General features: G+C 43.4%; 1 protein-coding gene across 1 annotated transcript; it reads left to right on the forward strand.

Moving 5' to 3' along the window:
- Nucleotides 1-897: 897 nt before the first annotated feature.
- Nucleotides 898-19,115, forward strand: NOCT (nocturnin). The gene is made up of 3 exons (XM_043902446.1): nt 898-1,474; nt 15,807-16,076; nt 17,140-19,115. Exons 1-3 carry the CDS (start codon nt 979-981, stop codon nt 17,961-17,963), a joined length of 1,590 nt encoding a protein of 529 aa, XP_043758381.1. The 5' UTR covers nt 898-978; the 3' UTR covers nt 17,964-19,115.
- The last annotated feature ends 6,137 nt before the right edge of the window (nt 19,116-25,252 follow it).

The following is a 25,252-nucleotide window of genomic DNA, read 5'->3' on the forward strand; positions in this document are numbered from 1 at the left end:
TGGTTAGTCATCACTTCCCGCCCAAGCTATCTGAGATGTTTCTTCCATTCATTCTTTTCCAGTACCAGATGCAAATCTAGAATATCTTTCATATCAGCTAGTCTACTCTCTTCTGCCTTTTCACACGCCCGAGACACCTGACCTCCAATGACAGCAAGGCCCTAAGACATATCCTTGCCCAACTTAACAAAACAGCTCACCCTTTTCTACGTTAAGTCTAATACAATCTGCCTTCCGCAGTATAACCTATCCAAGCATCTGCCTTACTTCCTCGCTTCCATCCTACATAAGAGATGTTGCTGCAAAGATACCTAGGGCTTTTTGCTTTATTTCCTTTTTTGCCTGTGTAAATCACCACCACTCTTCCTTCCAAATTCCACAAATGTAAATCCAAGTCGTAGCCCAACACAAACGCCAATCTTTTAATAAGACTTCTAGAAAACCCAGGCGTGTTACGACCTCTATCGCCAAATTTACATAAACTTACGGCACTGATCTTAATATACCTCGTACAGCGTTATGGTCTGATTTCTCTTGCCACGTTGGGCCCCCTTTGCCTGAGGATAACATTCTTGAGGAAAGGGACGTTGTCTTACTCAGCGTCGCCCTTGCACACAGTAGGGGCTTTATCGTGCTTAATTTCGTTTTAATGCCACACATCCCGCCGAAAGGGTCGGGGGCAGACAACCTCTGCCGGATTCTCACTTACACGCGTACACGGATGCTGCCTTTTACTCGGACACACACGTGTCCCCGGGGCCTTAGCCTGGAACGGTCTTGGGACGCCCAGCCTGTGGACGTTTCCACTCCACCCAGCGGAAGGGGAGGCTCATTTCTTTTAAAACTGCCTTGAGGGATACTTATTACTTTAAACCTCCCACAGCCTCCCCCTATAAATAGCTGAAGATCTGCGTCCTCTCAAAGCAGGATCACTCCAGTTCTACGAATCTCTGCCAGGTCGCGCCGGGCGCCGGTCCCATGGGCACCCCCTCCCTGGTTCGCTTGGTAACGCCCGCTTTGTCAGCGCGCTGCGCTCGCCGGTTACCCTCCAGCTCCAGCCGGCCCGCGGCAGACAGCGCCTCCGCTTCGCGGCATCCGCAGCTTGGTCTGCGCCGTCTCGGGCTCGTCTGCCTGCGACCTTCCCCCGAGCCGCGGCTGGAAGAGAAGGAGCCCCGGAGCCTCTGCTCGGAAGGCCCCGAGAGTCTGCTGGGTTTGCCCGCCTCGGCGGGGCCCGCAGGTCGGTGGGGCGCGCGAGGGGCCGCGGCGGTTTTGGCGGCGGCGCCCGGCATGTATCAGAGCCCGCGGCGGCTCTGCTCCGCCCTGCTACAGAGGGACGCGCCCGGCCTGCGCCGCCCGCCCGGCCCGCCGCCGCCGCGCCGCCTCTCGCCCACGGCCGCCCCGCGGCTCCAGTCCCCCCGGCTCCTGGCGGCGGCCTCGGCGGCCCGCGACGTCGCGAGGTCGTGCTCTCGAACAGGTGAGTGCACCGCCGTTCCGGACGGAGAACGCGGCGGCGGGCCGCCACCTGGAGACGGCGGGGAATGAATGGGAAGCCGGGGGCTGCCGGGCGGTGGGGTGCGAGCGGGAAGCGGTGCCTCTTCTCCCGGAGCCGCCGTCTCTGCTCTCTTTTGCCGCTCTGCTCTCGCCATCTCTTGCCTGGGGCTTGCATTGCGTCCAGTAAGAACTGGAACCCCGTACCAGGTTTCCGTTTAATCCTTCCCGTTTGATGCCGCGGTTTCAGTATTTCTCGTTCTTGACCTACGTTATCTTTTCCCCTTCCGATGCCGCAGATTGTGTTTTACTTACTGCGCTAATGGTGGAACATTTTATGCAATATGTCTATAAAGTTACACTTATCCGATCATGTGGCCTGCATGGCTTAGGTGGTCTGAATTTTGAAAAATGTATGAACACGCATTGACTCTTTGGACTTGAATTTGGGGGGACCTTTCCAGTCTTAATATTTGAGTCATTGTGCGTCCTGTATACCTGGGGTTAAGATCTTGTAAAGGTGATGCCATCTCTTTGCCCAGAACCTCTTCTATAGGTCACGTGCTCTGGATTTTCCTTGGGTTGAGGGGAGGTAAACGGCGGGCAGGATCTTCCCTGACTAGGGATCGAACCTGTGCTCCTTGCATTGGAAGTGTGGAGTCTTAACCACTGGAACCCCAGGGAAGTTCCCTGGATTTCCCCTTTTCTGGCCACGGAAGTTTCTGCCCGAGGCCTCAATACTGCGGCCACAATTTACATACAAATTAGTCATACTTTTAAAATTAATAAAGCTTCTCCTTCAAAAGTGGGCAATTTCGTCACTCTAGCAGGTATATTTTAGTCGTACTCAAGTTTATTGCTGTTTAAGATGTATGAACATCTCAGATCGTAAACGACTGCCTTTTGCTCCAGAAGTTTTGTGTTATCTCTTTTATGCCGCCCTACACGGGTTGCCAGATCTTAATTCCCCCACCGGGGATTGAACCGCCAAGGCAGTGAAAGAAAGCGGAGCCCTAAACACTAGACTGCCAGGGAATTCCCAAGTTTTGTATTAACTTCAGAACAGATAGAGCGGTAGAAAGTATGTTCAATGTGACTTTCTTTACTGAAAGTGATCACCCAAAATGTGATTGAAGTCAAGATATTAAACTCTATTCAGATGATTGGCCTCTATTCAGATTATGGGCGGATGTTTAGATTGAGACATACTGTTTAAAATCAGGATTTTCTTTTTGTAAAGGGACTTCGCCGGTGGCCAGCGGTTGAGACTGCGTTTCCACTGCAGGGGTCACAGATTCCAGCCCTGGCCAGGGAACTAAAATCTTGCATGCCACCCAGCGTGACCAAAAATAAATAAAATTAGGATGTTAAACTGATTACTGGAGACTAAACTCTTTTGTTCTTTTTTTAAAAAGGGTGAACTTGACAGTCATTGAGATTTTCTTTGCAGTTCTGTAGGAATTTGGCATTTGTGAAGTAACTGTTAGAATGGAAAAATTTCTAGAGGCACATTGTTGGGTTTGAGGTGGGAGAAGTAAAAGAAAATCAGCTGGTGTCTTCTGTAGCACCATATCTCTTGTCTTAACCTCTTACCTTAAATTTCCTGCGGGTCCTAGGGCAGAGTTAGCCAGTAGGTTCATCTTGGGAATACACATAGCTTGTGTAATCCAGATAGAGATCTATGCTGTTAGTGGGAAGAAAGGTCAGGACATGTTGGGTCTTAGGCCTTTGACATAGAAAGATGTTTAATGAACTTTCTGGAAGTCCCCTGAAATCCCCTAGTTTTATAAAGAAATTGAAAGGATTTATGGCTGTTAAACTACTACAAGACCTAGGCAGTTTTCTCATCTTGCTCAGTTTTGGCTTCAGCTGCTTGTTGGGAGAAACTCATGAATGCATTCATTTGCATATCCTTTGATCACTCATTCATTCATAAAGTCTTTCCATTTCTCATCTGTCTCAATCTATTTGTGTTAGTCCTTCAGAGGTGTCCTGTTCTTTGCAACCCCACGAACTACAGCCTGCCAGGCTTCTCTTTCCATGGGATTCTCCAGGCAAGAATACTGGAGTGGATTGATGTTCCCTTCTCCAGAGGATCTTCCTGACCCAGGAATCAAACCCTGGACTCCTGCATTACAGGCAGATTCTTTACCATTTGAGCTAGGTGCCACCTTATAGGAGGTAAAAGAATGTGAGACATAGTCTGCCTCTAAGGAGTTTAGTGCCCAGTCAGAGAGATGAGTTTTGCACAAAGACCTGAGTGTTTAATGAAATAAGATACCTTTTATTATTCTTTCAGTTAAAGGTTTGCAAATGGCACAAGGGTGCTGGAGAGCATGAAGTCCATTCCATCAGTGGTGATCATTTTGGCTTCAAAAAGTGGTTGGCATTTGAGTTGGTCCTTGACGTACAGTTAAGATTGAAAGAGATTAAAAACATTTTGCTTGGGAAAAGCCAGGAGCGATGTGGAAGGTGTGAGGCATGGATGTGGCAGGGTGAGAGAAGAGGTACCTCGCCAAATGTTTCCCAAGATTCATAGATCTTACTGTAGACTTATTTAAGAGAATCGTTACAGGTGGGTCCCGAGTTCCACGTTACTTAACAAAATGACAACAATAAATAAAAAGCAGAGTATTACAGGCCTCAAGGTTTAGACATCTGGCTAGAGAAAGTCTTCAAGGAACTGAAAGCTACACTTCGCTCCCTCTAGCATCTTTTGGGGTGTGTGTGTGCTGAGTCGCTTCAGTCCTGTCTAACTCTTTGGGACCCTATGGGTCATAAGCCCGCCAGGCTCCTCTGTCCATGGGACTTCTAGGCACCCCACTAGAGTGGGGTGCCATGCCATGTCCTTATCCAGGGGATCTTCCCAACCCAAGATAGAATCCCAAGTCTCAATGTGTTTTGCATTGGCAGGTGGATTCTTTACCACTAGTACCACCTGGGAAGCCCCAATCTTTACTTTGGTGGGGGGGATGCTAAATCCCAACAGTTGACCCTATTTGTTAATCAGTTCCTTGATAACCTATGCCCTGTGGCAGTCACATGTCACTGCAAAGGTGAGTGCAGCCCCTTTGCAGTCATCAAATACTGGGTTATTAGAATTTAAAGGGGACCTTTTCTCATGGAAGGATCACAGGGCCCATAGAGAAGCAGCAGCTGTCAGTTACTCTGCTGGATGAAACGTGGTCTGCTGTCATCTGTGGATTTATAAATGCCATCCTCCAGATCCCACCTCCTCAGATAATGAAGAGTTGGCTGAGTTACTGTTCTCCACCACTGGAACACATTGCTTTTTTTCTTGGTACAGTTTTAAAAGCAAATACCAGCTCATTTGAGGAGGTGGTTTTATTTAGTATGTCCTTTAACAATGTGAGTAATCTGCTTATGAGAGAGTGCAACAGCTTGTAATTATCAAGCTTCTATAGAAATATATTTTCTTTGTAGGAGAACCACGGTATCTGTTTTCCCATAGCATTCAATGGTAAGAGCTTAAATACAGTGAGTTACTGGGGGCTTTTGGATTAGAAACCATGATATCAACTGATCTGTAAGTTTTACTGAACACAGTACACTTAAAAGGCCAAATATTTTATTGTCTCATGACTAATTGCATTGGAAATTAAGAAATGAGTGTGGCTGGATTTGTTAGGGAAAAAACTTTGAATGCAAGAGAGGAGGGTGACAGAGAGAGATCATTTGCCTGGAAGCAGGTAGCAAGTGTGGGAACAGGGATGAACACCGGGGCGGGGTGGGGGGGATCGACCCCTGGGTGGGGAAGATCCTTTGGAGAAGGGGATGGCAGCCCACTCCAGATAAAATACCTACTGGGTAGGTTCCTCTGGTGTTTGCTAGATGAAGTGAGGCAGGTATATTCTGGTTCTTGGAAGGAGGAAGGGACACTCAGCGTATATTTACTGTTAGGAATGACTCTTTAATCAGGATTCCAGGACTTTGCTAACCACTTGAATGGTTATCACATTTGAATAAAAGGATGATGCGCATGGGTGTTTAGTTCCATAGTAAACCCACTTGTACTTCAATGAAAAACTACTGAAATATTTTGAATTTGTTATTTTAAAAAAAATATTTGGCTGTGCAGTCCATGAAATCTTTCTTGAGGCATGTGGAATCTGGTTCCTGGGGACCAGGATCTAACCCAGCCCGCTGCATCGGGAGCACAGAGTCCTAGGCAGGAAGTTCCTGGATTTGCTGTTTTAGGATGGGGAGAGCAGCCTTCCTACAGGAAGGAATAAGACCTCAAGCAAAAATCTTAGCTGTCTTCTTGTCTCTACATGATCTCAAAGCAGCAGCTGAAACCTACCAGCTACACAGAATTCAGCGTCAGTGTCGGGGAGTGTCCAGGAGAAAGAGGGCTAAGAAAAAATCATACCTGTCAGATTTAAATGTCTTTATGAAATGCAGCACCCCTCCCCTTCCCCCTGGGTTCCTCATCCAAGGTTGGTTGAATCCCCAGATGCAGATACCAAGGGTGTACATCATTATTTAAAAGGAGCTTGAGCATCCAGATTTTGGACATCCGAGGAGAGTCCTGGAACCCATCCCCAAGGGATGACTGTACTTTTTTTTTTCTTTTAACACTATCAAAAGAATGCCTGATCATCTGATCATCTCAAATTCAGATCATCTGAATTTTACTTTCTGCAAGTGGGTCTTGAGCATCTGCTAGTTCTGATGTATAGCCTGGGCAGACAGCCAGTGAGACACTTGTTTTGCTAAATGCTTGGAAGCCTGCTAGAAGTCCCCAGAAGTTAGTCTCCAGTAGAGATGGCTATTGGATTATGAGGGATTGTGCAGAATGGTGTAAAAATTGCTTTTTCCCTTCGGAATGGAGTAGTCTGAGAAGTCCAGAGTTACCTGGAGCCAGAATCATGGAGCAGTAAAGAAAAGTTGCAGTAGGGTGTCCAGGAAGTGCCTTGTGCATCGTTTTCCTTTGCCTTTCCCAGCCTGTCCCCCGACTCTGAGTGTCCAGTGCTTGGGCAAGTCCATCCAGTACAGGGTACGAGGAAGTTATTTTGCATGTCCTAGTATGCCCTGGACATGATGGTTTTCTGTTTCCTTTATGTTTTGCTTTCATGTTCATCTTTCAGATCTTCTAGGTCAAATAGATTTGCTGAGATATATTCTACAATTAATTTCTCTTTCCTGTGGTTCATTCTGAATTTTATTTGGAAAATTTTCATGACAATTTTAAGAAATGATTTTTCAAAAATAACATGTCTGTTAATTTTGCCTCAGAACATCAATCTCTTTGATAATACCGATTATCCTCTAGAAGTTTAGGATTGTTTGTCCTTGGGGTTCAAAAGTTCTATCAGGATAAATGTCTCAGTATCAGATGAGCCCATTCAGTCTAAGGACATACCATTCTTTTTTTTTTTTTTGGCTGTGCTGGGCCTTCATTGTTGTGTGGGCTTTTCTCTAGTTATGGAGAGCAGGGAGTACTCTCTAGTCACAATTTGCAGACTTCTCAATGTGGTGGCTTCCTGTTGCAAAATGGAGCATTGGTACTAGGGTGCAAGTTCTTCAGAAGTTGCGCACAGGCTCAATAGTTGAGCACGGCATGTGGGATCTTCCCAGATCAGGGACTGAACCCATGTCTCCTGCATTGGCAGGCAGATTCTTTACCACTGATCCACCAGGGACATAGCATTCTTTAGCCCAGGAAAATTTCTATTTCTTGGATTTTATCTTGGATTTTCATCACTATTTTATCAAATTCCCTGTTCTCATATTATTAAACCTCCTGCTAGACAGATTGTTGTCCATATGGATCCACCCTCTGTGGCTCCTCTTGCATTTTTAAAGAATTATCTCTATATTTCATGAGATTTTTTGGAACATGCCTATTTTGCAGTTGTTTATAATTTTTGGACATTCTCTGGACATTCTAATTCTCTGCTCCTTTGTTCATAGAAGCCTAGTCTTACTTTGTGTCCTATATAGTTGTGTGTGCATGTTTCAACCCCAGAACTTTCCTCCTGGGAGAGCAGTTTGCATTCTCTGCAGTTGGGGAGGTTTAGGGGCGGGGGAGTGCAGGCAGGCTCCCTACTGTGTTCGCCAACGCTCAGCTCACCCCTCCAGCCACGCCTTTAGAAATATCCCTGAGGTCCCTGGTTAGTGCCTGGTCTGCTTTGCCTCCCTTCCCCTCCATCACTCTTGAGAGCCCTTCCAGGGCCTGTCCCCACATCTCTGAAGCCTGCTCTCCAGCTGGCAGAGGCCACCCTCTTCTGTCTGAGAGGGGAAGTGAGGGAACTAGCAGCTGTCTCAAATACCGTTGCTGAAAGACTGACCCTTATGGCTGATTCATATCAATGTATGACAAAACCCACTGAAATGTTGTGAAGTAATTAGCCTCCAACTAATAAAAAAAAAAAAAGACTGACCCTAACGATGGCCCTCTCTTTGTGGACTTAGCTTTCGGTTTCTTCAAAGCTCCCTTGGGAAAAGCCGTATTTAATTTACCTTTGGTAGTTTGTACTGCATTGCCCTCCACTCTGGGTTCTCTGTTAATTCAAACCTGTCTCTGTCTTCCTGGAATTGTTTCTTAAGCCCACTGGTGGCATCCTTTCTGATTTTACACATATTCTTTCAGACTTTAGAAAAACATGCGTGTGTGTACTTTATTCCGGAAAGCTCTTAGGAAGGAGAATAATGTATTTTTGGCCTCATGTCTGATGACCTATTGTACATTATTTATCAATTCCCATCTTAAAAATGAGTCATTGGACTGGAGATTTTACACATTTTAGAAGATGATTCTTTTCCTACATGTGCTGTAATTATTCAAGCAAGGCTATGGAAATCTATATATGAAAGTTAGTTTTTCCCTTAAATGACGGAGTCTTTCGTAGTATGTACACATGGACTGTACAATTCACAATCTACAGCAGGAGTCTGCTAACTCTGTAGAGAGCCAGCTAGTATATATTGGGCTTAATAGACCAGATATCCATTATAGCTATTCAGCTCGGCTGCTGTAGTGTGGAAGCAGCTGCAGACAATACACAAACCTTATTTACAGATGCTGAAATTGGAGTTTTGGATGATTTTCACATGTCGGGAAATATTATTACAGTTTTTTTTTTTTCAACCATCTTAAAATGTAAGCAGCCATAGGCATCTCATACCAGGCACTGGGAGATGTATGTGGACCTCTGACCCCCAGGGAAGAATAGCAGAGCACTCCTTAGCCCCATATGTCCATTCATAGCTGTGGACCCAGACCGCCTCTTGAGCATCCTGGGAATGTTATGATGGGCACCAGGTAGTAACCCAAACCTGATGTCTTAGTTGGTGGAGAGCAGCTGTCACACCAGATTCCTTGTTTCTGCCTTTTCAATTTTCAGTTTTCTAGCATTTTGCTGGAAAAGTCTGGCTTGTGCAAATGCTTGGCCAGCCCACTCATAATCAAGCACCAATTTTAACACGCTAACCTATGTATTCATTGTGGAGGGATTTCTCTTTCCTTAGCCATATTTTCAAGATGAATCTGGCATGACTGAGGGACAGCTCCGCTTTGTCCAGAACGCAGTTGGGTATTCTTGTGTCTGACTCCTGCCTAGCAAGAAAGGTCACTGGGGTTGTCGCACTGTGTCCAGGAGCTTGTATTTATAGACCCGCTGGGTTGGGAGACATGACCTTCACTTGATACCTCTAGTAATGCCACGTGCCAGTAAAGCAGGTCATTACACCGCTTCGGACACTTTGTGCTGCGCCACTGTGCACGCCCTGACGGCGGTGACTGGGGCAGAGAGATGAGGTGAAATTGGACCCTTGTTAATTGCCACGCGCGCCCCTGGCGCAGCTCCATCCGGTCATCCTGACTCTGGGTCAGCAGTGTCAGAGATGTTGATGAGCAGTGGTCCGAGGTGCAGGCAGCCTCTCCAGGGCCAGATCCTTGGCCAATTGTGCAGTCAGTCTTCGTGTCTATAAAATGGAGAATACAATACCTACTTCGCTGGATTGTTGGAAAGATAAGTGTAGTATATGCTTGGCTCTCAAATGTTAATAGCTGCTCTTTAAACCCCAAAAGAAAAGTAACAAAATAGCTGCCATTTAGAATGTACTAGGTATAGCTCGTTTAACTCTCTTAATCCTCACAGTAACACAGTGAAGTAGGTCATGGTGATCCCCAGATGAAGAAACAGAGCCACAGAGATAAATAACTTGTTCAGGATCTGATTAGTGAAAAGAGAAGCCCTGATTTCTGGAAAACCAGGCGACCTACCTTGAGTCCATAAACAAGGCAGATATAGTCCCTATCCTCATGGAACTAATGAGTGAAGAACGGGGGTTGTAATTTAAATATTAAGGGTGACTTAAGAGTAAGAAAAAGGGAGCCACTTGAACTTGATCCATGAAGCTGTGAGCCACGGGGATTGTGAATCTTCATTGATTTTATTCATTAAGTATTAAATACATTGCATACCCAACATCCAGGCTGTTTTAGCTCGATGGTAATCTCGTGAATATTTTGAAGGTGGCCACACTTGTTCAGGCATCTCTAAGGCCAGTGAAAGTTAGCTGCTGAATCCGTTCTCTGACCTGTCTGGGGTGACTGAGCACAGTGGCCAGTGGGCGGCAGCAGAGGCCGCTGTTTGAACGGGGCCTTCCTGCGACGTCAGTCCTTCGGGTTGCGGTGCTTTTCTCCTCGCTGGGCCCAGGCTTGGTCAACTACAGCAGCGTCTCAGGTGTGTACCCAGATCATCCTGGCTTTTGTCTAGTTTTTACTTTTTAACCAGCATTTTCTTTTCCCCAAATAAAAAGATGAGTTGAAAGAGTGGCACCATTTGACGGTTTTGGAAATCTCTTCATTTTGAAAGTCTGGCTTAATGGGTGACAGCTGTCTGCATCCTCCTACTTGCTTCTCCATTCAGCCTGTTGTGATATATTGGTTAAAAGATATGAATCCAGTCTCTCACTGGTTATATAATCGGAGAGAATTATTTTAATAGCCTTTTATGATAATTGTGGGTAGTCTTTTGTAGTAGCTTATGTTAATAGTTATTTGCAACGTCAAATCTGATAATCAGTGAACATCTTATTGGTTATTTGGGAAGTGTGGTTAACTAGGTCATGTGGCTCTTCCAGATGTTATACAGTATAGAAATAACCTTAACTATCACCGCCAATCTTGTCAGAGAAGTTTAAAAGGTACTGGGGACTTGTCAGGCTCCTGATGGCAAATATGTTTTCCAAAATTTCCTCTGGGAAATTTTTCTCATGGGCAAAAATACTGTCCGTTGTTTTCCTTAAAGTGACAGGCTCACTTCTTACATTTTAGTGGATAAATGTCTGCCTTGTATCCATATGTGCTTGACTAAAGTTTGTTGGTTGTTTGAGGTGAAGACAGGGGCGAGTTCATTTTGCAGGCCAGACACTCACCCGAGTGCTTTTGCTTAAGGCAGCGTATTTTATGTGCAGCACAAGTGTTTATGTGGACTTTGCTCTTTGTCTAATTTAAAGATAGGTCATCAGGGCTCCAAAGTTAACAGAGTGCTTACTGCCACCTCACTTGAGGACATTTGAGGGTAAAGCAGGCAATTTAAAAAATGAATAATGGTGACGAGCACAGTGGCCCCTCCTGGAGCCTGGGGGCACTGCCTGAGGTAATGCTGACAAAGCGGTGGTTTCCTCAGGAGCGCGGGTAAAACAAACAGAGAAAGGATGCCTCAGTGTTGCTATGAAAACCTTGGCCCTGCATTTCTCCAAGGTGTCTCAGACATCCCTGATGGCTCTCTGTCTATACGTCTGCATGTACTGTAAGCGAAACCTGAAATCTGGATGAAGTGTGTGATACCTCAGTACCACGTGATTCCTTCTAAGCCTTCCCTCATTCATCTGCAGCTCTCCTCTTTCACAGAAATCAGACTCCCACCCATTATTTACTGTATCTGTTCGCCATACCCATGTAAAGCATTTTGGGAATTGCTGACACCCACCCCCCCAAGAGAAACAGCTTTGCTAACTTGAGTGCACTTCCTTTAGTGTTGAGCAGTTAAAAGCTGTTTTCGAAAGTGACATCATTCCTTTTTTCCTGAACCCCCTTCTGTGAATTTGTCATACATTTGTAATAGATTTATTTGTCAGAGTCTACATTTCCTCTTGGTCCCTCCACGTTGATCTTGTGAATTTTCGCACACTAAAGTCCAATAGCTTTTGCAGATAAAAGCGTCTCAGTTTGCTGTGCGCCTTTGGTCTACTTCCAGAGCACTGAAATGGCTGGTTTTGACACCGAGGTTCAGGGGGAGGACTTGTCAGCTGCCTCCCGCGGTCGCACCTGCAGTCTGCTTGATAGGTTTCTCCCTCTAATGTGTCAGCCCTGTTAGCAAACAGACCTGATAGTCTGCTCCAGAGCTCAGTCCTCCATCTGGCAACAAACATCTCCCACCTGTTTCCAATTTGCCCCTCTCTCCTGAACATCAGTCATACCTAACTGCCAAACCCCTATTTTCTGCAAACCCTACCCAGTTTTCCTAACCTGTATTGGCAGCTTCATCCTTGTAGTTGCTCAACCACCCATCTTGGAAACTTTTTTGACTGCTCTCTCATAGGCCACATCCAAGTAAGTCATCCACAAAACTTGTTGGCTCCAATTTTGGATTTACTCAGAATCCAAGCACTTAAACTGGGACTAGAACTGGGGCTTTGATGCCCACATTGCAGTATGTCCTTCCTCTTTTTTGCTGCAAAGCCTTTGTCTTTAGGTGGTAGATTTAATTTTTGAAAACCCTCAAAAAGTCACAAGTAAGGTGAATGACAAGATATAGTAATCCACTATTGGACCAAAATGAGCTGACTTCTTTTGAGCTGAGCTGGCTTTAATAAGAATGTGTTTTCCTTGAGTTTTGTAGCTAACAGCCCTATAAATACATTTCCAAAACCAAACCTAAAAAGGCCAACAGGGAATAATGAAATTAGAATACCCAGTTTAAGCAGTCTAGAGTAACAATTTTGATTCTACTATTACTAATGATGATCACTGCAAATAATTTTTAATTGAATATGCTTGCTTCTTTCTGGTCCCTGCCCTGTCCCACCCCCACCCCTCATCCCAAGCTTTTCTTTTTTTTGTTGTTGTTGTATTAAATCCTCTTTGGCTCATTCTTGGATCACATAGCCAGTAGATAGTGTACTATCTTAACCTCATTTAGACTTGATTTGCTATGTTTAATACAGCACCACCAGTTCGTATATCAGTATCTCTGGTCATTTTGGTCTAAAGCTTGTTCTCTAGTTCCAGGGGTGGTAAGACTTTTCTGCGAAGAGCCGGATAGTAAACGTTTTGGCTTTGAGGGCCAGAAATGATCCTGTCACATATTGTGTGCTTGTGTGTATGTGTAACATCTCAAGATCAAGGACTGTGCAAAATACATCTGGCTGCAGTTGGCCATCCCCTGCTCTAGTATTTTCTGGAAGAAGTGCTCCTAGAGTCAGTATTCCAGTTTTGCTGGATGTGAAATTCTTGGCTCATATACCATGAGTCATATATATAAAGCCTGACATGTTTCAAATATGTAACTTCATTTTCTTCTGGTCTAAAAACATTACAGTTGAAATCTGATCCTCTAACTTATAAGTTACTTGCTGTTTTTGGCCTGGAGTCCAAGGGATTTGTTTCTGTTTCTTTACAGTCCAGCTGGTGTTGGTCATTCTGGGTTGATAGTCTCAGGTATGTGTGTTTGTGTCCATGATACATGTTTTTTTAACCTCATAATTTTTCTTTTAAACCATTGACCTTTTTTTCAGCTTTATTGAGGTATAATTAGCAAACATTGTATGTACTTAAGGTGTTCTGCGTGATGGTTTGATATTTGTAGTAGTTAAGTCGCTAAGTCGTGTCCGACTCTTGCGACCCCATGGACTGTAGCCCGCCAGGCTCCTCTGTCCATGGGATTCTCCAGGCAAGAATACTGGAGTGGGTTGCCATTTCCTTCTCCAGGGGATCTTCCCGACCTAGGAATCAACCCGGGTTTCCTGCATTGCAGGCAGATTCTTTACCGACTGAGCTATTAGGGAAGCCCATTGATACTTGTACACATCTTGAAATAATTACCTCAATCAAGCTAATTAACATGTTGCTCAGGTAGTGTGTGTTTGGGGGGGTGGGTGAGATCACTTAAGATCTAAGATCCTTAGAGGGTTTTAAGTATGGGATATAGTATCCTCAACTGAAGCTACCTTGCTGTACATTAAACCTCCAGAACTTAATTCATCTTGCATGATTGAACTTTGTACTCTGAAGAGTTTTTATAGTTTTTAGTATCAATATGTGTTTCATTTCCTTGCATTGGTTTTCCTGCTACAAGAACCTTTCATCCATATGTTGCATCTTTGCTTTAAATTAGTACATAGTATTTGCCACTATCTCTCAAGCTTTATTTCCTCATTTCTTTCTGTTAGGTGTTTTGTTACTAATTCTTCACATTGCCTCATTTGTAAGTTTTCTAATTTAGACTACTTTGTCATTTTCTTAATATCTTTTAGCTAATTTTGCAATAGGATATAATTTTGATTGGCTTTCTGGGCATGTCTTCCAGCACTTTCATTGTATTAGCACATTATACTGTTCCTTGTTCACTTTATATTGAAGGTTTTTTAAAAAGTTTTTAGGAGGAAGTGTGGCTAGGATAACTCCTTAAATCTTCAACTCCTGTTGGACACAATTAACCTTTTTCACATTCATTTTCGCATGGTACTTGCTTTTTTATCACAGCAACCACCCTGAAACTCAGCTTGGCGAAGCTGATGTCATCAAGGATGCAGAGCAGTCCTGTTAAAACTGTGAACAGCTTCAAGCTGCTCATTTGCCTGGAGCCTGACAGATGTCAGATATTGGAGCCCTTGTGAGTTTGCCGTGATACCCTGACAGATTGGTCTACTGTTAGGCTATTACTGATGCTGGAAACCATGCTTGAGAAAACAGTAGAATTTTTTTACCGCTTTTTGCTGAACTAGAAGTACAGAAGAAAGATTTTCAAAGTTGTACTGCCAGCCAAGAAGAAGATTTCTTTGGACCCATGTACTCAGATAGGCAAGCAAATTGATAAAAAAGAATATCAAAAAAAAAAGAATATCAGACATCCAGGAAATAAGTGTGTGCGTGTGTTCATGCATGTGCCCTTGTGAGAACAGGCTTGCAGGCCGTTGCACGTACGCAGAAATGTGTGTTGGGAAAACTGGTGTTTCTTTGCCTCGTTTTCTCATTGGGGAACTACTTTTATAGAGTCATTGAAAAGGAATAATAGAGCATGCTTGCATGTTGGTCTTGATGTTTAAGGATAAATCATAGGGGTAAACACTTGAATTTGCCTTTGTGACCTGCTATATAAGGTGAATTCAATTGCTTGCTAGTTTCAGGTGCAATCAGCTTGCCAAATAATGTATTTTGTAAAGAAAACGTTGTGTCCTTCAAGAGAAGGCAAGGACGTGGATGAGGTCAGGAAATCCAAACCAGCAATCTTAGACATGGTTCCAAGCAGAATCTGGCCTAATTTACACTGTAATGAAGAGAAAACAAGGTTGACCTTTAAAAGAGCAATCAACTGCCTCCTAGTGAGGTGACAGATAGCTCTCCCTTCATGTTAACTTGTTGAAGACTGTGCTCTGTAGTCCTTAGTTATTATCCAGTTAGGTAAGAATCAGAAGCCCCAGGAAATGGACCTAGAAAATGCTTCCTGCACCACCATACCCCACCCACCCCACCCCCATCTCCACTATCTCTCCGCCCACCACCGCCAACCTCTTTTCTGATTTTTTAAAAATCTGGCAGCTAGAGATTAGATTGCAGACTATGCTGCTCAGTGATGTTCACAGAATCCTGTAGAAAGCCAGAGCCCTATGAGAAATGAATTTAATCCAGCTGATTCTTCCTATAACAGGGATCTGAGTAGATGACCCACTAAGAGCCTGCTCTAAGGTCATCACGGAGTAACCAGGCTTTCTGACATCTGGCTGTTTAAAACTGGTCTTCAAGTTCTCATTTAAAATACATAGAAAAAGGAATATGGATTTTGTTTAGCCATGCTTTTGTAAGACTGTGTCTATAAATTATAAAGACAAGTCTCAGGTTAGAATAAGCCATAAAGATCAAGGTATTTCAACTGTAGTATTTCAAGTAGTTGTCCTCCTAGAAAGCTAGAAGCTGGGAGCTCCTGTAGTCCACTCCATCGACCATGAATGTGGCCACATCGGCCCCAGCTTCTGTGGACACTAACCGCTTTATCTTGTGGTGGCTCTGAGCGAGAACGGGAGAGAGGCAGAAGGCTGAGTGTGTGACCGTGACTCCTTCCCCGCAGTGTATCCCATGGGAAACGGCACGAGCAGGCTGTACAGTGCTCTCGCCAAGACACTCACCAGCAGCGCGGCGTCCCAGCACCCGGAGTACCTGGTGGCCGCCGACCCGGAGCACCTGGAGCCCATCGACCCCAAAGAGCTCCTGGAGGAATGCAGGGCTGTCCTGCACACCCGGCCCCCGCGGTTCCAGAGGGACTTCGTGGCTCTGCCGGCCGATTGCCCCAGCAGCCACCCTCCCATTAGGGTCATGCAGTGGAACATCCTTGCCCAAGGTAGGCCTGCTGCATCTCTGCCTGTACCGCCGCGGGCTCCGCCTGGGCGGGGGGTGTCAGACGAGGGTGGGGGCGGCTAGAGCCGGGGAGCTCTCCCAAGGGGAGGTGGGGGCAGGGAGTCCTCTGGTTTTCACTGATAAATCCAGCGATTCAGAGGTATTTCTTTCTTACGTGTTGGTAGGCTTTGGATATTCAGTGACAGCTTCTGTCTCCCAGCACATCCAGATTTCAAGGCCCCGGTCTCTTATTAGCCTGAAACTTTCTGTTGTCTGCAGCTTTCAGTCCACAGCACTAAGACAGCGTTTGCCAGGGAGAGACTGAGTCTACCGAGTGGGCGATGTACAATCTTCTGCAGGAGAGGGGGGTGGTGGTCTGGGTACTCTGGCCAGATTCTCATCCAAACGCTTCTTTATCGTTTGAGGCCAGGGATGTTGCCTCTGTTCTCTGTGCTTTGAGATTCTTGTTGCGGTAGAGAGGACGCTTTTCCTGGGTCTGCTGCGTTTAAAAACAGCTGTGTCAGTCAACTTTGTGCAGTGGTGCTGATCGTGGAGCTCTTGAAATTTTAAGAGGAAACCAGGGTCACCATTTTCCCCTCCTTTTCTGGAACAGAAGGGCACATACTCCCTGACTTTCCAAAATTTTGGATTCATTTTTTTCTTTTCCAAGATAGAGGTAAAAGCTGCCCGTTTAAAATAGGTGTCATTTATGGTATCTGTAAAGGCTTAGTACAGGGCTAAATGTATTTAGTTCATCTGACATAGCTTAGATCTCTTAGACTACAAAGAACATTGTTCAAAGCTGAAACTTAATGGTTTATGTCCTGGAATATGTGGCTTTGTTATGTCTTCTGTCCTGGAATAGAGACAGATAGTTTTAATATGAAAGAGTCAATTCCTTGCTTCATGTGGATGGTAAGAGGTAAAGTTTGGAGGTCAGTGCAGTAAGAGAATCCCCCCAGAGCACTTGAAGCAGAGAAAGTACTTTGAAGGTCTTAGGTGGCCTTACACCCAAGGAGACCCCCAGGTATTTAGCAGCTGACAACCGACCGGCTTTTGTATTTCAGCTCTTGGCGAAGGCAAAGACAACTTTGTCCAGTGCCCTATCGAAGCCCTCAAGTGGGAAGAAAGGAAATGTCTGATCCTGGAAGAGATCCTCGCCTACCAGCCAGATATCCTGTGCCTCCAAGAGGTGGACCACTACTTCGACACCTTCCAGCCTCTCCTCAGTAGACTGGGCTATCAGGGCACCTTCTTCCCCAAGCCCTGGTCGCCTTGTCTGGATGTGGAGCACAACAATGGACCCGACGGCTGTGCCTTGTTCTTCCTCCAAAACCGATTCAAGCTGGTCAACAGTGCCAACATCCGGCTGACAGCCATGACGCTGAAAACCAACCAGGTGGCCATCGCCCAGACCCTGGAGTGCAAGGAGTCCAGCCGCCAGCTCTGCATCGCCGTCACCCACCTGAAGGCTCGCACCGGCTGGGAGCGATTTCGATCAGCTCAAGGCTGCGACCTCCTCCAAAACCTGCAGACCATCACCCAAGGGGCCAAGATTCCCCTGATTGTTTGTGGAGACTTCAACGCAGAGCCCACAGAGGAGGTCTACAAGCACTTTGCTTCCTCCAGCCTCAATCTGAACAGCGCCTACAAGCTGCTGAGCGCTGATGGGCAGTCGGAACCTCCGTACACGACCTGGAAGATCCGGACCTCAGGCGAGTGCCGGCACACGCTAGATTATATCTGGTACTCCAGGCAGGCTCTCAGTGTGCGGTCAGCCCTGGACCTGCTCACCGAGGAGCAGATTGGACCCAACCGGCTACCATCCTTCAATTACCCTTCAGACCACCTGTCCCTAGTGTGTGACTTCAGCTTTAACGAGGAACCCTGATGGACATTTATAAACACTTGTCCTTGTCTGTGTCTTTTTAATTGCAGGAGTCTTAACCAGGGATGTTTCAGGAAACTGAAATAGATTAAGTTGACTGAGGAAGGGTTCCCAGTTTCTCACTTCTTTCTTTCATTGTTTCCAGCATGCCCTTGGGAAGGAACCCCATTAGCTCACATTGAAACCTTCAGCAAAAAAGGTTTTTGCACTCCAGTATTGCTTTGCATTTTCTTCTTTCCCTTAGGATTAATTACATGTTGATCATTTAAGGGCATTATATTAGGCTTGTTTTGAAGCTTTTTCTGTTAGAGGATACTATATTAAAATAGTAGACTTGCTTGAGTCTCCCATAATTAACAAGTATGCAGGAAGTTTCTCTAGACATTTCAAGTTATTTATTTGTGTTTTTTAATATCAAGTTATGCATGGCAATATTTATTTTTTTATATCTTCATGTAAAATTAAGTAAATTATAACATGACCATGTTAAAACCATGCAAAACATAAGTTATAGAATAATTTATAGTAATTTTCTTAAAGCTTTAAAGATGTTTTTATTGGGGTCTAATAAAATAGTAGTGTATAAAGGAGCTATTTAGTCTTGAGGGGGTTTTGTTATTTAAGTGGAAATACCAGTTCTCCTTGATATGTTCTTCATAAATCTTTGCTATGCCTCTGTGTTCTCCATTATTGTGTTTCTTGAAGAGATTCCATGGCCAGTCTTCATTATTTAGTCACTGTTACACATTTCCGGTATTCCCTTGGAGTGCTGTTGGTATTCATTTGCAGTCACTCTGCCATTATTTGTATTGAATGTGCTTTGCACAGTAGATATATTTAGGAGCTGTTATGTGGTAGTGGCTAAAGACAGTAGGACCTTCTTTTCAGAGATGGGAAACTATTCCTGGTCTGTTCATGAAGCTGTGGTTGAGATTTACTAAGATGGCCAGGTAACTGGTTTTAAAACATCTAGAAAGCAGAATATAAAAAGTTAACCTGGAATTCTCTTTGCTCAGAAATAAAGTGGTAAAGTTAACAGGTGAAACTCCTTCCTAATGAAATCCCCGAAAACAGCCCACTGGTAATAATATATTTTAACCCATGAGTTGTAAATATTTGAGATTAATAAATTGTCTCTTAAAGCTAGTGTTTTAATATCTTGTCTTTTTAATGCATAGAGAATAAATTTGATCTTTTAATACTGTTAATGTGGCGCCCACACAATCCCTGACAGTCAGACCTTCATTTTAAAGTGGACAGATGTGGCTGTGTATTTGAAGGCGGCATCTGATGCTATGTGTGTGAGGTATCACTGGTGACAAGGTTGGAGTCCGCAAAAATAGCTCCTCCAAGTATTGGAAATGCTTTTGAAACAAATGAGGGTTTCAGTAAATATCAAAATAGCATCTGTACCAGCTATCACCTGGTTCAGATCTTAGCAGTGACTGAATTTGTACATTGAGAAGCAGAATACTGATTTGGACAGGCATTAAATACTGTTTACCTGCCCTAGAGCACACCAGTTTGAAATTATCATACCCATATCATAAGCAAATCTGGATGAGAATAAAAGCCAAAAAAGTGTTTCCATTTCAAATGTTAACAGGCTATGGGAGAAGGGTGGGGGTGGGTGGGAATGCCTCTGAGCAAAAGGGCTCCTGGAAATATCGACAGGTAGGTCACCCTTCAGTATTGCCGTGGTGGTAGGCTAAACACATACTTCTGTATGCCTTTGTTATCTGTATTTGTCTTCATTGAAAATGTAGTCATGTGAGCATTTTATGTAAAGTTTTTTTAGTAGTTTATAAATCTTGCTAGGTGGCACTTTATTTTTACTTCTCTAGTCTTTCTTTTGTAGACAGCTCTGCCTTGGGGACCATCAGTTACCTGAAGGCATAATGGCAAATAACAGATCTCTGTTCTAAATTTCTAAAATTATCAATATGTTCCATTACTGAGTTTCTTATTCCATGCCTATGTCCCTTTTGAGCCATCTTTTCCTTTTTATAGTCCATGATATTTTGACTACTGTTATAATTAGAGTCTTAGAAGGTAAATTGTATAGATTCTTGAAGACAGTGAGAGTGGATTTTTTTATTCCTCCATGGCCGTATTTCAGGAGATTATACGAGGTGGTAGGGATGACACAGTAAAGCATAATGGTGTGTATAACATTTGAGTCCCTTATTTTTGGCTCCAGGAGCTTTGCATATGACTTAAAAACTGCTCCTAATTTAAAATGGAGCCTAGGGACTTCCCTGGTAACGGAGCAGCTAAGACTCTGCACTCCCAGTGCAGGGTGCCCAGGTTCGATCCCTGATCAGGGAACTAGATCCCACGTGCCATAGCTTAAAGCTGTGTGTCGCAAGGAAGGACCTAGCACAGCCAAATAAATATTTTAAAAAATAATTGGGCCTAAAAAGCCCAAATAATCTGAGCAAAGTCCCAGTGGGACTAAATTCTAAAAAAGAAGAAAATAAAAACACATGCTAATAATCATAATTGACTTCAACTGGAAAGGCATCCAAAAAATGAATGTGCTTGAATAAGGAGCTCTTAACTTTTTTAAATGACATGTATAAAAATACAGCACAGGCAGGCTTTTATCTAGAGTGGTTGGATACTGGAATGGCAAGAGGTCTGGAGCTGGGCTTATAAAAGCGAATTCTGTAGAAGGGCATGGGCTGTAAGTAAAGGACTTAGCTGTGACCACTGTGACTCTAGGGCCTCCATTTTCTCATCTAGATGCAGCATCACACCTACCTTGTCAGTCTCAGATTTGTCAGATATTTGTAAAACAATATTGTAAATTTTTGGTAAGTCATTGAGTAAAGGTTAAAGGTTAAGGTCAAGGAAAGGGCACTGTACTTGATGTCCTAACAAGCCACTCTTAATCCTTCCATTTGAAAGGGCAGATAGTGTTAATAGAAATTAAGACCCAAATAGGTGAGGGGCTGTTGGGAGTGGCAAGATTTTTTCAGCCCCATTTGTCCAGGCAGATGTGAGGTTGTAGGTCAGTGATTCAATTTCAGGAGAGGATGTCATCCCTACTTTGACCTGTTGAGAGATGAAACAACAGCCACAACTCCAGGCCCTTTGTTTGCCAGATGTCTGTGTAAAGCTCACCTCTAAGAAACTATTCATTAGGACGTAGTCGCATCCATTCCTCTTGACAGAATATTTTGAGAAGCCTTGCTGCTTCTAGGCTGCTACTGGTAAACCAAGATGAAGTCTCAGGATGAATTCCTATTTGCTTTGGCTGCTGAGACATTCAAAACCAAACCTTATAGCTGGATTTTAATTACTGTGTACCATTCTGTAGCATGTATTCCTTTTGCCATCCTGCCTTTTTCTTCATGTCATTGTCTTTCACCTGCTTATTTTTGTTGACTTTCATTTGTTCTTACAATATATAAACTTTCTAAAGTTTTTTTTTTTTTTTTTAATCTAAAGCAAGAGTCTAAACTGCCACACTGAGCAGATTCAGGCTTCTAGATGTAGACCACTTGCATATTAGAATGCTGGAAGTATAAAAGGAGTATAAGTATAATAAGAGTCCTGCATCACAGGGAGGAAACACCAGTCAGGAGAGATGATGGAAAGCTGGATATGGGCTACCCTTCACATCTTAAGATTGGTAAACCTGAAGAGAACACCCAGCAAAATTCTGCATTTTAGTATTTAAGTTTGTGAGAGCAGGGATCACTGCATGGTGAGATAGACTTGCTCAGACACTAAGCTTATTTTACCCCAACCCCTGCCGTTTTGTAGATGGGAGGGAACAGAGATTGAGGTCAGAGAAGAAGTTCTGTCTCTAGGTCTGCCACTGATTAGCTGAACTGAAACTGAGTCAAGTTTTTCTGAACTTTAGTTTATTTACAATACAGGGAATAGACCAGAAAATCTCTCGGGTTTCTTAAAAGCATTAAAACTGATTTGCACTTCAAAACAATTTGGGTTAACTGCTGCCAATTGTTAATTGCAATTATTAATTGCTACTCAAAAATATTTTTGAAACTTTTTGGAACAGATTGGATATACAGTTCTATGAAGGTCTCAAGAAAACTAGTGTGAACTTTAGCCATGTTTCATTTTGCCAGGTATGGCAGTACCTAGCTTAATTCACATCAGTTTTTTAGTCTCAAGTAACTTTACTATTTCTAAAACTAAAACCTTCCTTGGTAGGAAAATTTGTCTCTTATTCTTGTCCTTCTGTTTGTCACTCAGTCATGTCCAACTCTGTGCGACACCATGGACTGTAGCCTGCTGGGCTCCTCTGTCCATGGGAATTCTCCAGGCAAGAATACTAAGGTGGGTTGCCATGAAGGGATCGAATGAACCCAGGTCTCCTGAATTGCAGGGCAGATTATTTACCATCTGTGTCCCTAGTTAAGTATGTTTAAAAATTTAGGTTCTACTCCAAGAAGCAATTCAAAAGTGTTTTTTTTTTTTTTCAAACACTGGTAGCATTGGTGGCACTTAATATATAGCTTTCTGAAAGTAATTTCTTTTAAAGGACAAGGTACTAACATAGTGTACTCTTTCATAAGAATTTTAAATAACTCATCCTAGTTATACATTAAAATATGAGAAAACAGCTTTAGAATCAATGAAATATACAGTATATAATATCCTAAACTACCTTTTTCTGTTGAACGTTTTAGAAAAGCCTAGATTAAGACAGATGTCTAAATGTAAAATTTGTGACAGAGGTGCCCAAACCTGGCTGAATAATGAAATCACATTGAGATTTTCTTTTTTTTTTTTAAATACCAATACCTGGCTCCCCCTTAGACACATTGTGATTTAAGTGGTATGGGATGTGACCTGGGCAATAGTATTTTAAAATCCTCCCAGGTGACTTCCAACATGCAGCAAAGTTACCACGTATTTTGGTGAATTCATGTCCTACAACCCAAATAATTTGCAGATTCTGTAAAACAGTTTAGTACCCAACTTTCATGCACTTTATCACATCATTAAACCTTGTAAAATAAGCAAGATTTTTTGTTTAAACATACAGTGTGCAAAAACTCTGCTGTTTACAGTCTAGAGTTTTGTTTTTGTTACAGAGCATTTTGCATTAAATACTCATGTTTTTCTAAGTTCTCACTTGGAAGTTATAATATATCATTTATAAGTCCTGAACCCAGAGCATTACTGCTGAGGTGCAGTGTTTAAAAAGATAGCTACAGGTATTTAAAAAGTGAAGCAGATGTATGCCAAATCAAATACAGCGTACCCAGAGATATTGGGGATTTGGTTCCAGACCACTACAATGAGTATCTCAATAAATAAAGCATCATGTGAATTTTTGGTGTCTCAGTGAACAGAGAAGTGACATTTGTATGACAGTCTATTAAGTGCAATAATACTATCTCCAAAAGAGAACTATGTGCCTTAATTTAAAAATACTTTATTAACTCTAGTTATCATGTAAGCCTTCAGTGAGTCAGTTATTTTTTGCTGAAGGAGGGTTTGAAATATGAGTATTACCAAAGAGATGAAACTGAGCAAATGCTGTTGGAATAAGGATGCCGACAGCCACGTTGACAGCAGTGTTGTCACAAATCTTCGATTCGTGTAAAACAGAGCACCTGCGACGTGCGGCATGGTGAAACCAAGTGGGCCTGCAAGTCTCCCTGCCGCGCTTGTGTTTCAAAGGTTTCTGGTGTGATTCAGGAGGCACATCAGTGTACTTGCAAAGGTGGGGAAACTGTCTTATTCTCAAGAGGACTGGCCAAGCTTTGACTGTGGAGGATGCTAACAACGAAGGGACTGAGGGACAGGTGAGCCACAAGTACAGAGGACTCGTACTACGAACAGTGAGAAGCTACAAAAGGGAGTTACTGGAGTGGCTGGGGAACTGCAAGTAGGGTTCCCCTTGCCTCCCCAAAATGTGCTTTAATACAGATCACATATGTAATGTCCTCACATAAAGTAGACCAGGAGGCTTAAAGGATCCCAGGATAGATCCTTTATAAGCCCAAATATAGTTATTGTTAAGCCTCATTTGCACACAGGGGCCACAGTGGCTGATATGAACCGGTGCTGTGCCCCTGCCGTCCTGGTTCAGGTCGTCCCCTAGTGGAACTGCCCCTTTTGTTTCTACGTCAATTTTGGCGGCTTTTTCTTTGACCTTACTCGCTTGGTCCTTCCTGGTACACTTGATAATGTTCCCACCGTACCCTGAAATGGGACCTCATCTGTCCTGTTGCCTTTCCGTGAACAGTCCTTGATCTCTACTTATTACTTTTCCTCTCTCCTAGCCCTTTATATACTTGATGTTTTTCAATCTTTTCTGAGTTCACGTAGAGTAGACTAACCCCCACCTTTAATGGCTTCCATGCCTATTTCAGAAATATTTTGATGTCTGTCACCTTCACTTCAAATTTAGGTGAAGAGCGGTCCAGAGAGAGGCCATTGAGGAGGCATGGGTCAACAAAGGTACAGATGCCTGAAATATTTGGGAAAATATATGTCAGTAGGTCTGTAGCCTGGAGATGCCTAAAATAGAGTCAAGAGTTAAGACCTGGGAATGTAGGCAGATGCCAGATCAAAGGACTTTGGATATTTTATCTTTTTAGCACAAGATGCGCTGAAGAATTTAATGCAGTCACAAAGAAGTTGAAAATACTCATTTTAGAAACTCAACTGGTAGCATGGAAAACAGTAGAGAGAGGTTTGAGAAGACTAAGCAGTAAGGTAGGGAGGATAGGAAAGGAATTTATTTAGAATGAACCGCCAATAGGACTTGGTGAAAGATTGGATGTTGGAAATCAAGTGTCTAAAATGGCCTTTCAGGCAAGAGTAACTGGTTGCTGGTAATGTCATTTATTGAGCTAAGAGGACAGATTTTAGAAGAGAGTTCAACTGGACATTCAGGAGGAAATAACCAGTAGGTAATTAAAGCCATCTTAAGACTTTCAGTCTAGCCTATGACAATGTATTTGGTAGTAAAAACCATATGCATGGATGAGATTATTGAACAGTTATATTGAAACAAAATCGTATTAGTAAATACAACTATTTTATGAAGAAAAAAACCCCATGGTAAGTACCACCTTTAAATGGGAAAGCTGACAGAAAACAAAGACGAAGAAGTCAGGCAAGAAGTACACTAGAAGAGTGGTATCATGCGAAGCCAAAGGGGAGTTTTGGGAGGGGGGATCGGGATGGGAAACACATGTAAATCCATGGCTGATTCATGTCAATGTATGGCAAAAATTACTACAATATTGTAAAGTAATTAGCCTCCAACAAATAAAAATAAATGGAAAAAATAATAAATT

The sequence above is a fragment of the Cervus elaphus genome, chromosome 5 (genome assembly GCF_910594005.1).
Source record: "Cervus elaphus chromosome 5, mCerEla1.1, whole genome shotgun sequence".
Taxonomy (NCBI): Eukaryota; Metazoa; Chordata; class Mammalia; order Artiodactyla; family Cervidae; genus Cervus; species Cervus elaphus.